Source organism: Anarrhichthys ocellatus, unplaced genomic scaffold (genome assembly GCF_004355925.1).
Source record: "Anarrhichthys ocellatus isolate YVR2014 unplaced genomic scaffold, GSC_Weel_1.0 scaffold3, whole genome shotgun sequence".
In the NCBI taxonomy this organism is placed as follows: domain Eukaryota; kingdom Metazoa; phylum Chordata; class Actinopteri; order Perciformes; family Anarhichadidae; genus Anarrhichthys; species Anarrhichthys ocellatus.
In genome coordinates this window covers 2,259,977-2,275,241 of record NW_022280033.1, presented here as the reverse complement: position 1 = coordinate 2,275,241, position 15,265 = coordinate 2,259,977, and the positions used below count along the sequence as shown (strand labels likewise).

The window sequence follows — 15,265 nt, the reverse complement described above, 5'->3', positions numbered from 1 at the left end:
TGAGATTGTGCACAGTTGGTATAATGCCTTTTTTTATTTCACATTCAGATTTACTTTACTTTACTTTGACTTCAAATGGCAACACACACTGGCCACTTTGCAGAGCATCATGTCACGTGATGCTCTTAGCACATAAAAGCCTTACAGACAGCAGAAGTACTCAAGCTGCAGTAGCCAGGGTACAGTCTAGGCACAGAAACAATTCAAGCAGCAAATGTGATAAAATAGTTACCTCTCTGGAGTGCTGAAGCTGGTAAATAGGACAGTGGCGCATTGTAGCGGTAATGAGCATCTTGAGCAGACGTGTACAGAACACAATCGGCACTGGTGTTCTGACTTATAGTCTTCTGGAACAAAGAAGCAGCAGCTTCTCTGGCATCATCCATATTGGTTATTTTCAATTACGTTTAAGTCTAAGAGACACCAAATGTGTCATCTAGTCACATCATGACCAGGATCAGGTGTACTGGATTGTAACCAGCAACGGGAATGAGCAGAAGTATAATTTTTAAGTATGAGCATTTAGGGTTTTCTAGCAGCACTCTCTTTAATGCAGCATGATGTTGGCAGCAGCAGTCAAGTCAAAGTTGAGTTTCCAAATTCAAATGCATTTCCCCCTGCAGTGCTACTACTTCTATACAGCAGTGCGGTTCACAAGGTCAAATTCAGGTTAGTCTGGCTGTGTGAGATGTGTTCGTCCGCTATACCTGTGCAGGAAATGTCATTATAATTCCCTCTAAAAAAGACATTTTAGAACAATTATGTATATCAATTGGAGAGGAAGTCTGTGAAGAGGAAGCCTAACTGTATCAATGTGGTAACTTCAATCTTCACAATTGAGCTAAAATATTTAACTTAGATATCCCCGTTTGTTCTCAGAACGAGCTGCAGTGTGAGAGATAAATGATAGTGTGTACGGCACAGTGCATATGTAGAGTAATATATTGATGATCTCTGGAGAGAAAGAGATGTGAACGATTCCTCGGATAAAACATCTGTTTCGAGGAATAGAACCATCCGAGGCTTCATGTATAAGTTTCGATTTGTTTCTAACATCTTTCGGATGGTTTGTTCGTAAATGGCTCCAGTGTGCACCATCTGATGGTTTACGCTGTGTGCTACCAATTACGCCACAGCCCAGGCATTAAATAAATAAATTATCCATTCAGTTTTAAACGTGGAGCATGAACATGATCTAAATATCAGCTACAGTTTCAATTATCACACCACAGGCACAGACTGCTACAACTGCTAGAGACAGTTCCACAATTAGATGTTTTTGCACTGGAATTACAGTACCCACGCCACTGGCTTCCATGTTTAGAACTTTCATAGGTGAGTCAGGAAGACATCTCACTTCCAATAATTTCATATAAATCATTTGTCTCCCTCAATTAACTCCATCAAGTGTCCACGACAGTCTCACCCCTCCTGAAATACAGCCTGGGAGAGAGAGCAGCCAACCAGCAGACCAGTGAATTAATCATAGAGAACATTTTACTCCATTTGCCACAGCTGATTGTTAATGTTCATTAACAAAATATGCTGTAAGGTGAGGTCAGCTTTTACCTACGATGCACTGAAACTCAGATGAATGATTTTAGAAATGCAAGGACCTTTACCCACTGAAGACGTTATTTTCTCAAAATTAATTTGCACTTCTACATATTTTTTTTAAATTATTTTTGAATACTTTAACGCAGAGCGTGAATATTAAGCATCAAAAAAGCGCAATATTTTTTATTACGGAACAAGGTTCATTTTGTGGGGCTTATGCATGGCGACTGAAGGGGTCAACCAATCACGTTGTGCAGTCGGGATATATTGCACATCAACACAGAAACAATGTAGTTTAAACTTTATTACTCCCTTCTACCTTGACAAAGGCAGCACATACAAGATCCACTCTTCTGTTATCCCCTTCGCAATACATACAAATCTGTAAATCTGTGATGAGGCCTTTAGAAATGTAAATAGACAATTGCACAATAAAGTTAGGAGAAGGCCCCACAAGGCAATATAAATTCTAAGTTTTGTGTGGATGAACTTGACTGTATTCAATTCATGATACCACATGTTTTTTTCATCCAGTTTACCACTGTGTGTATTGACATATTCGTGTTCATGTTTATTCTATTTAAGATGGGACAGTGCACATTAATTAACACGAGCACCCTGATCCATGCATGTGTCTGTTTTTGCCCTACATTACATGCATGCATTGCAGTACAACTTCATGTCCCGGCTGAGATTTGATTTTAAAGTTTCCAAATTCTTGCTTAGGAGGTGCCTCAAGTAGAAATGGGAAAACACCAACTGAACTCTTGGGACTGTTGACTGACAATTGTTGCCTGTTAGAGTCCGTTATCCCACCTTCACCTGGGTTAAATGTCTCTGTTCTCTGATTGGGAACTGCTTCACCTCTACACCACTACTGACATCTCAAACACCTACCACTCGATACAGCTAATACGCCTGCTTTCTGCACATGAAAACACCATGTCCCCACCTGCTGGTATCCTTTATTCTCTTGTCCCTGTGCCTTTGGTTTTTATTCCTGCTCTCAAGGCCAATCAGTTAGCATGGCTGCCTGGCTGGCTAGCAGACTGGCTGGCTGGCTGCCTGTCGATCTGCCACTCTGGGGGAATGTCATCCGTGAAGGACGCCATTACAAGCCTGCCTACGGGACTGTCATGCTTTAACCCCCTCAGAAACATCTGTGTATTGGTTCACGCGCATGTAGGGAGGGAAGGGAGGAGGAAGGGAAGAAGAGACAGAGAGAGAGGACTTGACATAGCATGGAAGGTACAACAGCATCAGTTATATCACAAATGGAGAGTATTTCTTCATTCAGAAGCTCAGAGAACAACACTGAAGACTTTATTTGATGGAAAAGACGTTTTCACTCTTCTGCTGACTGGGCTTTGGTGAGAGTTTGATTGACAAATGATTCATCCAATCACCTGCCAAGTATTTGTTTTTTAAGTGCCTGCCTTTTTCCAAACAATTACCATTGATGGATTCTGAGATAATTCTGTTTGACAATCTGGTGGGTCAGGTTAGCTGTGTGTGTGAAACAGCAAAATGTCCCCTTGGGGACAATAGTGTATATATTTTGTTGTCTTTTCTTATACAGAAAATGTGTATCAGATGCCATCGCCTAGGAATAAGGGCACTGAGTGCTTCAGGCATTTTAATCCTGTCTGATACATTGTCCTACTTTCTTCCAAAACATATTAGGTAATCCAAATAGTAGTGTGTAAAATGTATACTGCCAGCTGGCAATTTTCGATGGATACTACTGTAGGAGACGAGGAGTTAGACTGTCGGTTTCTAAATTTGAATTTGTAAATGCTCAAACTCAGCCGTATATATTCCCCTTCTGATCTGAATTCACAAAGCGGAAGAACAATAATTAAATCATGAATACTGCATCACCTGCACCCACTAGTGATTGGATTCATCTCAGTGTTGTTCTCTTTAGCATATTCAGCTCTTTGAAAGTCTTCTAAGGACTTCAGTGTTGCTGTTAGAAGTTCAGAAAGGGCTCTGATTCATCTTCTTTTTTTTAAATTATCAAATTATTAAGTGTTACATAAATGGCTGCTTCCTTTTCTCCACTTCAACCAAGCGGCGCCGTGACACAAAGGTGAAAATCAGCAGATTCTTTATTCCTTCCTCATTTTCCTCGAGTAAGCAGAGAGCGGGAGATGAAAGAAGGAAAAGAGATATTGAAGTGGAGGGTTGTGTTATCCAGCGCCCGATGGTTTATTGATCCTCGCTGTGCCTCTCCCTCGTTCTCTCTTCACAGGAGGGAGGAGTAAATTGGACTGTTTTCTTCTGCAGTGATTGACGTCTGCCTTCTGTGAGCAATGTTTTCGAACTTGCAGAGATATTTTCAGCAGACTGAAAGATGTTTTTTGGCATTCCCTCTTAAAAAGACACAACTCTTTGAGCGCGTGCTGCGTCTGAGCTGACAGGTGACGAGTGTTCAGCTAAACAACCTACAGTGCACTGTGACAACTCTGTCAACTAAAAACAAAGGGAGAAGAAGACAAATGGCGCTTCTGTCACTTATCGCCAGGACTAGCAAAACAGCACAGCCCAGTCCAAGCATGAAATCGTGTCTGAAGGAAAATCCTTTATGTTCGAGAAAAATAAAAAATAAAAACACTGGTGTTGCAGAGCAAACGCTTAGAAAGACGCAGCAGCCCTTTGTAATTCTGGCCTTTGTTTGTGTGTCTCTGTGTACAGAATGTGTGGTCCCTGCAAGGCAAATGTATCATGTCACGACATACCACATGGCATTGTTATATTACGAGTTCCCTCTTAAGTTTTCTCTTGTTCTCTTTCTAGTTGGCAGCTGCTCTTAGGAAGACAATGCATTCCTCAAATTGACTTTAATCTCATTGTGTCCTTGTGAAAAGTAAAGCTTTTAAAGTTAAGGTTAAGTTGAGGTGCCGGTTGATGTTTGATGGATTTGTTGTGTAAATCCATGTTCATGTTGTAGTTTGGTCATGCAAAGCTGACTTTGTAATTCCCATGTAGTGTTAGTTACGGTATCCACACAATGTACTAATCATAGTCAAATTAAATCAAATAAGCTGTTGAATTCCCATGATTTATACCAGACATATTTGAAATGATTCATTTATCTGCTCATGGTTGAGATTAGCCAGGGATCGTGGTTACGGTTATAAAACAACATTTATTGTTGTTCTGTGAAAGGAGGCCAACATTCAGATTGTCAGTTTCACATAGTTGCAAAAAAAGCTGGCAACAAGGATTCTGATACCAGAATGCAGGTGGAAATATCTGCACAGTCAGCAGGATGCACAGACCACAGAGCCTGCCCTGTCACTCATCACTCTCCTGCACATGTAACACCACAGGGCTCACGGTGAAGAGCTGAGTGAAAGCAAAACTGGATAGGGACGTGGACGACCTTCAACCCTGCCTTAAAATCAGTCACTGTAGCCAAGAACTTTTGTGATTAAGAATCAGTGGAACTCATTTATTATTATTTATTGTATTTTTTGGGCACCTTCACTGTATGGTTTATCAAGACATGCCATGGTGATGGCTAATGTAAATAAAGATAATTCCTTCATTCTTTAAGCCCATAAAAGTCTGCATGGTGTACAAGGTCAATGCAGCTATTTCAGTGGACTTTTTAATGCTTCGTAAGCAATCATCAAGTTGCTGTTTTCTGAAGTAGCCCGTCTAATGAGGATGTCCCTTGTCTGTGCAACTAATGGAGTTCTTAATGTCTTTTGTCATCAATTAGTTTGCTCATATTTGTCAAACAAGGACGACGGCTCTCCTCTCAGCTGAGCGCGCTCACACACGTTCATGTAGAGCATGTGAGGGACTGATCCAGACACACAACCATGTTTCTCTGTCGTCATCAGCCCAGCGGCAATTTAGAAAACAAAAAAACGATCAGACAAAAAAAGAACAGATGTGCTGGTCCAAAAAGCTCTTTGGCCTGCAGGTAAAGTGTCTGGTCTGCCGGTGGCCCGTCCAGCCCTGGTTGTGGTTTTAAATGAAGGAATTTGGAATTAAACGTTGATGAATAATTGTCTAAACTACCCTTTACAAGCTATAACTTTGATTAAGACCCTCTTGTCATCATATCCAACCTGTTAACATCCTCATCAGATAAAACCAGGTCTCACTGCTGACTTAATTCCAGACCTAACTTTGCCTCTCACATGGAAACTAATCCCCCAACAGCCAATTACCAAGGGTTGTTTAAGATCCCCAGAGCCCTATCAGCCCCTAGCATCTCATAACCTAACCCACTACACACACACACACACACACACACACCTCATACTGCTGATTAATAAGGGATCTGAGGACATACTCAAATAACTCGCCTCTCTTCACCCAGTCATCACCCCAAAACACTACTTATTATTAATCTCTCATTATCTCTTGATTGAGAAATCTTCTGTTCATTTGGATGTATCTTCCACGCACCATTAAAGGACAACCCGATACAGCAACCAGCATACTAGTGGTAATAGCAGCGTCCTGTGAGTACGACTGGTTTTTAATCAGTGGAGCATAAAGTTCTGGCTCATCACTGTTCATCCCGCTACTTTAAAAACAAAGCTGAGGATCGGCTAATGAGAGCCCTTAGCCGATTAATTTTTTATTTGTAAGCACAAAAGAAACCGTCAGCAGTGTGGTCTGGTATTAATAAGAACATCATCAGTGGTGCAGATCGTATTCCTCCTCACGTCTTAAAGCCTTTTCCCCGACCAACTGCATCTCAGGCTTTCAAAACTCAGTTGATGGAAGGCTGCCCATGAACTTACTGCAATCTCTACTTTTCCGTTAATCTTTCTTCTTTTCTAAAAGCACACAAAGAACGTCATTCCTGGCGCCGTGGTTTAACTGTTTTTAACATCAGATCGCTTTAGCATTTCCATATTTTCTGTTAAGCAACTGGCGCTTTGCTTATTCATTTCAGTAACAAGATCATCCATTAAGGTGTACGCTGAGGAGAACCCGTCAGACGTGGGTACCGTCCGCAGTCAGCGATGCGTGCTGTGATGAATCGCTGGGAGAAGCTCGGCTCTCCAACAGCACTACTGTGACCACAGAGTATTAATCACAGCCCAACAGATTATTACCCGTCCTCCATCCATCTTTTGCTGGTGACATTGTAGGGTCTAAACAAACAATAGTGTGTTGGTTTTATCCGCAACGTGCAGTATGTTATGAGGCACACGCTCATTATGGATCTGCGGGTGGAGTTAGTGGCCTCTGCTGGAACAATGACTCCTGCTGCAATTTAAGATGATATGATGATTTATTTGCAGAATTAAAGAGACAATAAAGGAGCTAGAGAAGTAATAGGCTGCTGGAAGACAGTGAGATGAATTAATGGTGTCACGAAGCCTGATTGTAGTAGAGCGAATATATTCATGAAAATGAAATAAACATGTATTTTTACAGGTTGATTATGACTAACAAGAGTTTGTTTGTCCTGCAGCATCTCCGACTGTCCCTCCGCTGCACTCGGAGCACTTCAAGCCCTGTCATGAGAAGGACCTGGCCTACTGCCTGAACGGAGGCGAATGCTTTGTCATCGAGACGCTTAGTGGGCCTCACAAGCACTGCAAGTAAGTGACCGACCTGCTGCAGTTGTTGATCGTATTATGAAAATGTCTCCTTCCTCTTTCTTTTCTTCTTCGTAAGAAGCTGCGACTGTGACGCTCAGGGTGTGACTGAGAGTAGTTTGTGATCTGGCTGTCTTTGTTGGACACTTTGGATTCGGATGATGCTTGAATATGTTCATTCTGCTTGAGAACATCTTAAAGATAACTGGACAATATGAACTTTATTATTCATCTGACTGCTATTGTGTGTTTTCCCTGTGTGCTCGCACTGAAGGTGTTTGTTTTTACGTATTCTTTTTGAGAAAGGGGAGAGCAGAGTGCCTTGTTTTTTGATCGGGGGATGTGTTTGTTTGCTTATGTATATTTGATGTGCATATTTGTGTTGACAGACACTTAAATTAAGTGAAAAAAGTGTTGAATGGATCGAGGAATAATCCTTTAGTTTAAGAGGGTCTTTTAAGCATCAATCGCTCCTTTCACCCACTGTTTGTTTTTAAAGATAGTTTTATTTATCTTGTGTTAGAGTTACAGCACAGACCTAGAGTCATGGTAAACAAAAGGCACTTCATTTGAAGTTTTAAAACCCGGCATAATCACATTTTCTAACAAACAGTCATAGTTCCACTTAAATCCACTTAGACTCTTTATGCCATGCTATCCTGAAGCTGTGCTGGAACTACTGTAAACTACTTTAGAGTATTCCTGTAGTTCTCTATTTACTCTATTTACTGTTGGTACAGTAGATATATAGTGTGTATATATATATATATATCTATATATAGGACCTACACCTCTTACAACACTCCTTAATATACTGTATGGAAAGAGTTTCTGCAGTTCAATGTGTGTGTGAGAATGTATATGTAATTGCCATCTTACTTGTGTGCGTGTGCCTGTGTGTGTGTGTGTGTGTGTGTGTGTGTGTGTGTGTGTGTGTGTGTGAGCCTTAGTTGTCCCAGATTTGAGAGTAGAGCTCATGGGCACTTAGCCTGTTCAATTGTGGGGCCCTTTACTAATTAAGTCCCAGAACAACTTCTTCCCAAAATCTAACCGCAGGACTTCCACCCGACCTGTTTTTCAGAGAGCCCGTTTTGCCTCCTCCGGGTTAGAGTATACATCCGTATGTGTGTGGACAGTATGAGGGTGATGATGAGGGGTCGGTTTGTGTAAGTGAGACTAAAAAAGTTGAACATAAAAATGCAATGATGCACGTTAACAAACTATAATGCATTCACATGCACACAAACAATGGACCTCCTGCAAGAACATGTTTGTATTCTGGAAAAACATCTCACCACAGCAAGGCGATCGATGACTGCAACGGAAGAAGGCCAAATATGTTTTTGCACTACCGCAAAAAATATTGTAGTTTTAGACTCATAAATTGTTTGTACATCAGAGAAAAAACAGAATTTATGAATGCGGCAAGTTTTCCTAAATCACTCCTACAAGCCACTTCAGAACGAATCTGTTCGTACCAAGTACTAAGGAGCAACGCACTTTAGTCTGTCTTTAGTTTATTGGTATATTTTGTGTGTAATCCAGTCAAACGTCAACTGAAGTCCATGAGACGTCTGCTCTGCGTTCGGCTTTTATTTCAGAGAGCAGTGATAGTTGACAGAGAGGAGGGGGAGGCAGGATAAGAGAGAGAGAGAGAGAGAGAGAGAGAGAGAGAGAGAGAGAGAGAGATCTATACTGTTCAATCGTGTGGCAAGGAGCTCTCAGAAGGAAAGACATTCACCATCAGACAATACGTCATTAATTCATTAATATAATAACAGCTGGCAGGACCATGCAGTGAAACCATGAAGTGTGTTTTGCACTTTGCTGGAAAAATGACATTTAGAGTGTATAGTTTGGAGCGCAGGAATTAAACCACCGTAACGACTAAGTCTTAACGCTTTTGGTGAATATTTTATGAATGGATGGACTTTCTGAGTAAGGCTCTAGTGACTTCATGGTAAGTTAATGCTGCAGTACTAACATTTAGCAATTCAAAGAAAAAAAATAGGATACTTTGTGCTTCAATTGACATGCTGTTAGACATGAATTCATCGTAATTAACAAAAGAATGACAAAGTTCACCCCAGGCACAGGATCAATGCTTTAATCTGATTCAATTTGTGTTTACACTAAATTGAGACGAATCAGGTTGTAAAAGCGTGATCAATCCAGACGTTTAATGGGGATGAATTGAGCCGCTTTGTGGCATTATATGTCACAGAATTAATCATTTTTACTCGAGATGAAACTTGATCCTTGTTGCAATGATTTTCTCCAAAGAGTCATAACTCAAGTATCAAGCGCCATTCCCGGCCATGTTGTAAAACCAGCGCCGATTGTCCCCTAGAGCGCTGTTCAGCGCTGTCAGTGTGCGACGCTTGTGTTTGTCAACCCACGGGGACGGATGCGGAGAGGGAAAAGGGACTCGACGTGAGTCATATGGTCTCCTTGTTCTACAGACATGCACACACACATGCACACACACCAGTGCCCACTGCTTTGGGCAACATAGTCAGGCATTCAATCATTAGTGCTCAGCTAACCAGTAAATTAGTCAGTGTGCGAAGATAATATTTTCGGAACATGGCAAGAGGCCAAGGCATTCAGTTCTAAAAGTACGTGATGAGATGAATTTGATTAATTACTTTCTCAGTTTTGCCGGATTTCTCAAAAAAGACCAAAACAGTTTTAGTAATAAAGGTTTTAGTGTAATTTCTGGTTCAAATAATGTCTATGCAAATATATTCCCTTCACTATTTGCCCATATATTCCTTTACTCTTGTCTCGTTGCTCTCTTTATTTTCATATTCCGGGTCTTGTGGCGGCTCTCTGGGTAACGAACCTACACTTTCATAATTGTCTCAGTCACTGTGGAGCCAAAACATCTGGGGATGTAGCTCCTCCTCTTCTTACTGGCCAGTATACATTTATTCTACCTTAAGATGTATTCCATTTCTGGCCTGTTTATTATGTATTTCCTCCTGCTGGTGTGACTGGGCAGAGAGGGTCTCCATCAGTCTAGTTAGCAGCAGGGGCTAGCTAAGCCCGTCTCATCGCCCTTCGCCGAGAGGCCATTCCAGAGCGTCACAAAGGCAATCTCTCCTGCCAGGTGGAGGTAGAGGGGGTTTGGAAAGATCCCTGAAAAGCCCCCGTCAATCAGACCTGGGTCTGAAAGAGACACTCTCTAGAGGGCAGAAACAGATATATGCCACACACACAAACACACACAGTTGGCACAGTTTGTGTTGGAAGCCCAGACTGTGTTTGAAGTCGTAGAGCCGACCCTTCGCCAGCTGTGGAATGTTTAAGATCCTTCTGCAGCTCCAGTGCTAGTGTTTTTTTAAACAATATATTGTGAAGAAAGTATGGCTGCTGTAACGCATCATGTGAGTATTTACGGTAACATACACACCCTCTCACTGCCTCTCAGACCAAAAATGGAATAGATTAGCAGTATCTGAAGGATATTTATGGTAGTAATGATAAACATGTTACGAAGGCTTCAAATAAAAAGCACAATGACGTCATGCATTACCACCACGGGCCCCTTGCTCTTCATTCATCTTCCTCTTCTTTTACATCATCCACCTATTTCATCACAGACCCCTCCCACTGGAGTGATAGGGACTTCTGGCTGCATGCATTCCACCACGGTAAGTACACAAAACTGGAGTGGCTTTAAAGAAAAAAAGTGAATTTGTGTGAAATGAAATCGCTTGATAACAACGGTTCTTGCATCTGTTTGCACGTGTAAGAAAACAAACAAGCAAGGAGTGGGGGAAGGCTGTGCAGCAGACAAGCCACTTCTGTCTGGAGTGTAATCCTCCCCTCCCTCCCTCCTCCCCTCCTGTCTCTCTGGACTCCAGCCGGTCCTCTCCTGGGTGATCACAGCCTTTTCCAAAGCATTCATCCACGGACCAACGCCACCAGATTGACTTTGGCCTCACAGGTGCAAAGAGTGGCTGCTCGTAGGAATGCATAACATTACCTTCCCCGCTCGTACACACACACATACACAGGCAAGCCAATTAACATGAAGCATGCATGAAATTGAAAACACAGCAGAAATAACACACATCTAAGCTGCCAGTAAACAAGGCGATTAAAACCCATACTTTAAAAAAGAACAGGCAGCTGAAGAAAGACTGCATTTCATGCGCCATATGAAATATTCTTAATATTGTTATGTATAGTATGTAGCCTATAAAATATTCCATAATATATCATTCTTACAACTGGTACTAACTGGACAAGAAAATTATGCAACACTTGCATAAACAGGCAGTAAGCTGTGATTCTGCGAAAAATGCTGCCAATGATTTACCAACATTGTTATACAATTGGCTCACAATCATTGGTAGAGGCAGCAAGCAAATGTTGATTTTTATTCCACAGAGTTAAAAATAAAATAATAATTTTGGACCCGTCAAACATATTTAAATAAATAATTCACAATCATATATTTTATTTTATTTTTTGGAAAAGCTGAACTTTTATTCGATACCTTTCTTAAAGCTCTGTGGATGTTTTTTTTATGTTTTTTTTTAAGTTATTCGTCTACATAAAAAAGTCAGGTAAACCATCAAATCAGTGCTTACAATGTTGGAAACATACTTCACACTGAAACCTAAGAAATAAACATGAGTAGTAGGTAGTCTCCAAGGTCCTGAAGTCTCTCCTCTGGGCGTTAGGAAGGACATATGCATCCACTCACACAAAACCGCACGCCAGTGAGTTTCAGTCACCCCAAGAGACCCACGCCATCACAACAGTTAACAGAGCAGTCAATGAATAAATGGAGGGGTCATTGCATTCTGTACATTATTGTTTCTGACAGCAGTCATTTTCCTTGACAGGAAAAAGCCTCTGGGATTGATGTGTCGAATGCTAAAGTGCACACCTGTGTGTGTGTGTGTGTGTGTGTGTGTGTGTGTGCGTGTGTGTGTGTGTGCATGTGTGTGTCTCCCTGTAAACAGCGGTAAAAAACATCTATTGACATTAGAGAAAAAAGGAAACGTGATCTACTCTTGCCTACATTCAGATAACCATCTGGTTGCGGTTAAAATGGAAAACACCTGTGGGTTTTTTTACTGGTTCCGTTGCTTTCTTCCTGTTTTCCTACCCCCTTACCCTTCCCTCGCTCTCTCTGTTTTCTCACTCTCCATCTCCATTGCTTCGTCTATCCCTCTCAACCCTCGTTGCCATCTGTGCGATAATAATGGCACACCAGTGGGAGTTCGGCTGGTGTCTCTCTGACAGTAATAAACAAGGCTGATGCCGTGGCATGCTTTCGAGGTGGGAGAAAATTAAACAGATAAGATACTGCATATTATGGCTTGCAGGCGCCGCTTCCGGCAAGTGAATCCTCCAAGATGCCAAGAGGAGCACTCAGCGTGCCTGGGAATGGAAAAGCTGGGACGGAGCCAAGGGGGGAGGGAGAGAAATATAAACCGGGAGACAGGCGACGGACAGGGCTTATTTTTGGTGACATGAAGTTGAGAGTGTGAGCGATGGTGGCCAAACGTCAGTGTGTCACTGTGTGCTGATTTAATTAACACACAATGAAGGCCTAATGATCTGTTGGCAGCTCAATCAGGCTGTTATCTAAGAGGAAGTCAATGCAGGACAGAGGAGTCAGCAATCATATTCCTGTTTGTTTTTTTATCATTTATATATTATATTATTTGTCTTGCTATTTTAGCTACATCTTGTTCTTGAATAGAAAATTTTATTTCAGAAAATTTCAGAATAAAAAAGGAAAATGTCCCAAAATGTTCTGTTTCGGTGCATTTTTTGTTCCTTATTTTCATTTTACTCACCATGGCCTTGTATTTTTTTTGTGATGGAAGTGAGCGTCACACTTAATGTGTGCCATGAATGTTAGAAAGTCCTTTTATAACCCGCCGCTGGGTTTTGGGGTTCAGAGTTTTTGAGACAATTTACCGTATCTTGACAGAGCTGCCATTCCTTTTTCAGCCCATTGTTTTGGCTTTACAACAGACTTACAGTTTTGTTTCATCTCCAACTCTCATTAAACTCATGGCAGGCAGTTGATTTCAGCAATACTGTTGTGCCAGAGTAAACCCGCTGTCAGCTACCGGTCCAGCACCAAATGCCAGTGAGACGTAGCAGGCGACTAGCTGGTGAAGTCGGCCAAAGACGTTATATCAAGTCTTGATTAAACCAAACAAGAGCAAGAGGCAGAGTGAGCACTCACTCACATTCATCAGGTGGAGAAACACAACTCCAAAGCTGATCTTGCTTTAGTGTTAGCATCTAATTAGTGTGTGATTGGGAATTTTCTCAAGCCGGCTTATCAATGCCACTTCCTAAGCTCTCCAACTTCTCGACTTGCAATTGATTTGTATCGGCGTCTTTGTTAGTTTTAATTAGCAAGATTTAACAAGTTTAATTGTGCAATTGCATTAGCTCACTCAGTTTGGTAAACAGCACAGAGTATCCAATTAAGGCTCTTTCGCAAACATACAAATATACTGTGTGTGTGTGTGTGTGTGCGTGTGTGTGTTTGTTGATATGAGTGTGTGGAAGAAAGCTCAATGACCTCTTGACAGACATAATGTTTGTAAATATGCTCATTAGGAAACTGAATCTGTCAAAGTCGTCATGAGAATTTGTCGACGCTGTAGTTTGAGTGTGCAGTGTTGTATAAAACACACATGGTAAGATTTTGACAGAAAGCGACAGGAAGTAGAGACTAGGGATGTGCACCGCAGGTGATAATCCTTGAAAGCTTTATTCAACACTGTTATGAATTATAGTACTTAGGCTAATTACGATCGTTAATCACAATGATGTTTTCCTGTGAATAACCCTCACAGTTGGACCCTGACGACGCCAACTGCAGGTTTTTGAAGACTGTTTGAAAAAGAATATCCTAAAGAAGTCGGATAAAATACAAAATGTTTGTACTTTTAAACCTGATCTTATTGCTATTTTAGTTTCCATGATTTCACCGCAGAGATTGCATTGACTCTTGGCAGTAAAAATATTTTTTTGCACACCAATAGTGGCCATCAAAACAAAAGTGCACTTGTTGCATTAAAATAAGTTGGATGCAACAAACAAATAGTTTTATGTAAGACAGCATTTGTTTGTATCGAGAGAAGCCTTAGATGAATAAGAGAGAATTCAAAGTCGATTTGTCACATGACTTGTCTTTTCCTAAACCTAACTAAGTAGGTGTGTTGCCTAAACCTAACTAAGTTGTTTCCTGTGAAGACAAAAGTTTATTTATTTTTTAAAGACCATATGGATGTAACGAGCGGAAGTTGACGCGTGTTGGTGGACTAGTAGGAAAATGCACATAGAATGAGGAGTAACTTCATCATTGACTGAGTAGCTGATGATTTGAGTAGCAACAGAACACTTTAAAATTAGATATAACATACTCATGAGCACTTTATAAAAAATCATTGTAGTCTACATTGCTGCAGTACTTGTAGTGTAAAAAATAACAAATGCTATTAGTCTAAGTGAAATATTAAAACCCAACACTACATGTTTTTGGTTGCACCATTCCATCAAATGGCAATATTCTCGATGTCGTGTGGAGAATTTTAAACACTTAGCAATCGCCACCTCTTTTTTTAAAGAAAGTTATGTACGATTGTACAATACTTAGAAATTGAACCGGGCAACTGGCAGGTTGGTGGAGTTTCTTATACTTCCAAGAGGAAAGAACAATTGTGACTGTAGCGTTTAAATATTAACCAATCATTATGTTTTTAATAATTCCATGATGCTCGTGTCCAAAATGTCTTAGATGTATTTGCCCTGGCAGAGTTACCACACTGCCCAGTATTAAAAAAAACTGAATATTTTCATGTAATCCAACAAAGTGAAAGCAGATGTAGTAATGATCATTTCACTTCCTGCTATGCTTTTGAAAAGAGTGACAGTCGGGATGTATTTCATTACATAAATCAGTGATTCAAATCAGTGAACTGTGATATGGGAGCATATTTATACTCCAACACCCACACAGTCTGCTCATCCTTCGGAGGCTCGTAATACTTTCGGTCATGTGTTATTTGCAGGTGTGCTTGGAGACGTAATACGCACACATCGGTTGAAGACGTTTGACAGCTCTGCCAAACCTGTCAGTGATG

General features: G+C 41.0%; 1 protein-coding gene across 2 annotated transcripts in view; it reads left to right on the top strand.

The window, feature by feature from the left end:
- The window catches only part of nrg3a (neuregulin 3a), a 301,861-nt gene that overhangs the window by 176,085 nt on the left and 110,511 nt on the right, over positions 1–15,265 (top strand). For both annotated transcript variants that reach the window (XM_031879261.1, XM_031879250.1), the window contains exon 2: positions 7,007–7,136. In XM_031879261.1, coding sequence (XP_031735121.1) covers positions 7,007–7,136 — 130 coding nt within the window. The remainder of the gene's footprint in view (positions 1–7,006; positions 7,137–15,265) is intronic.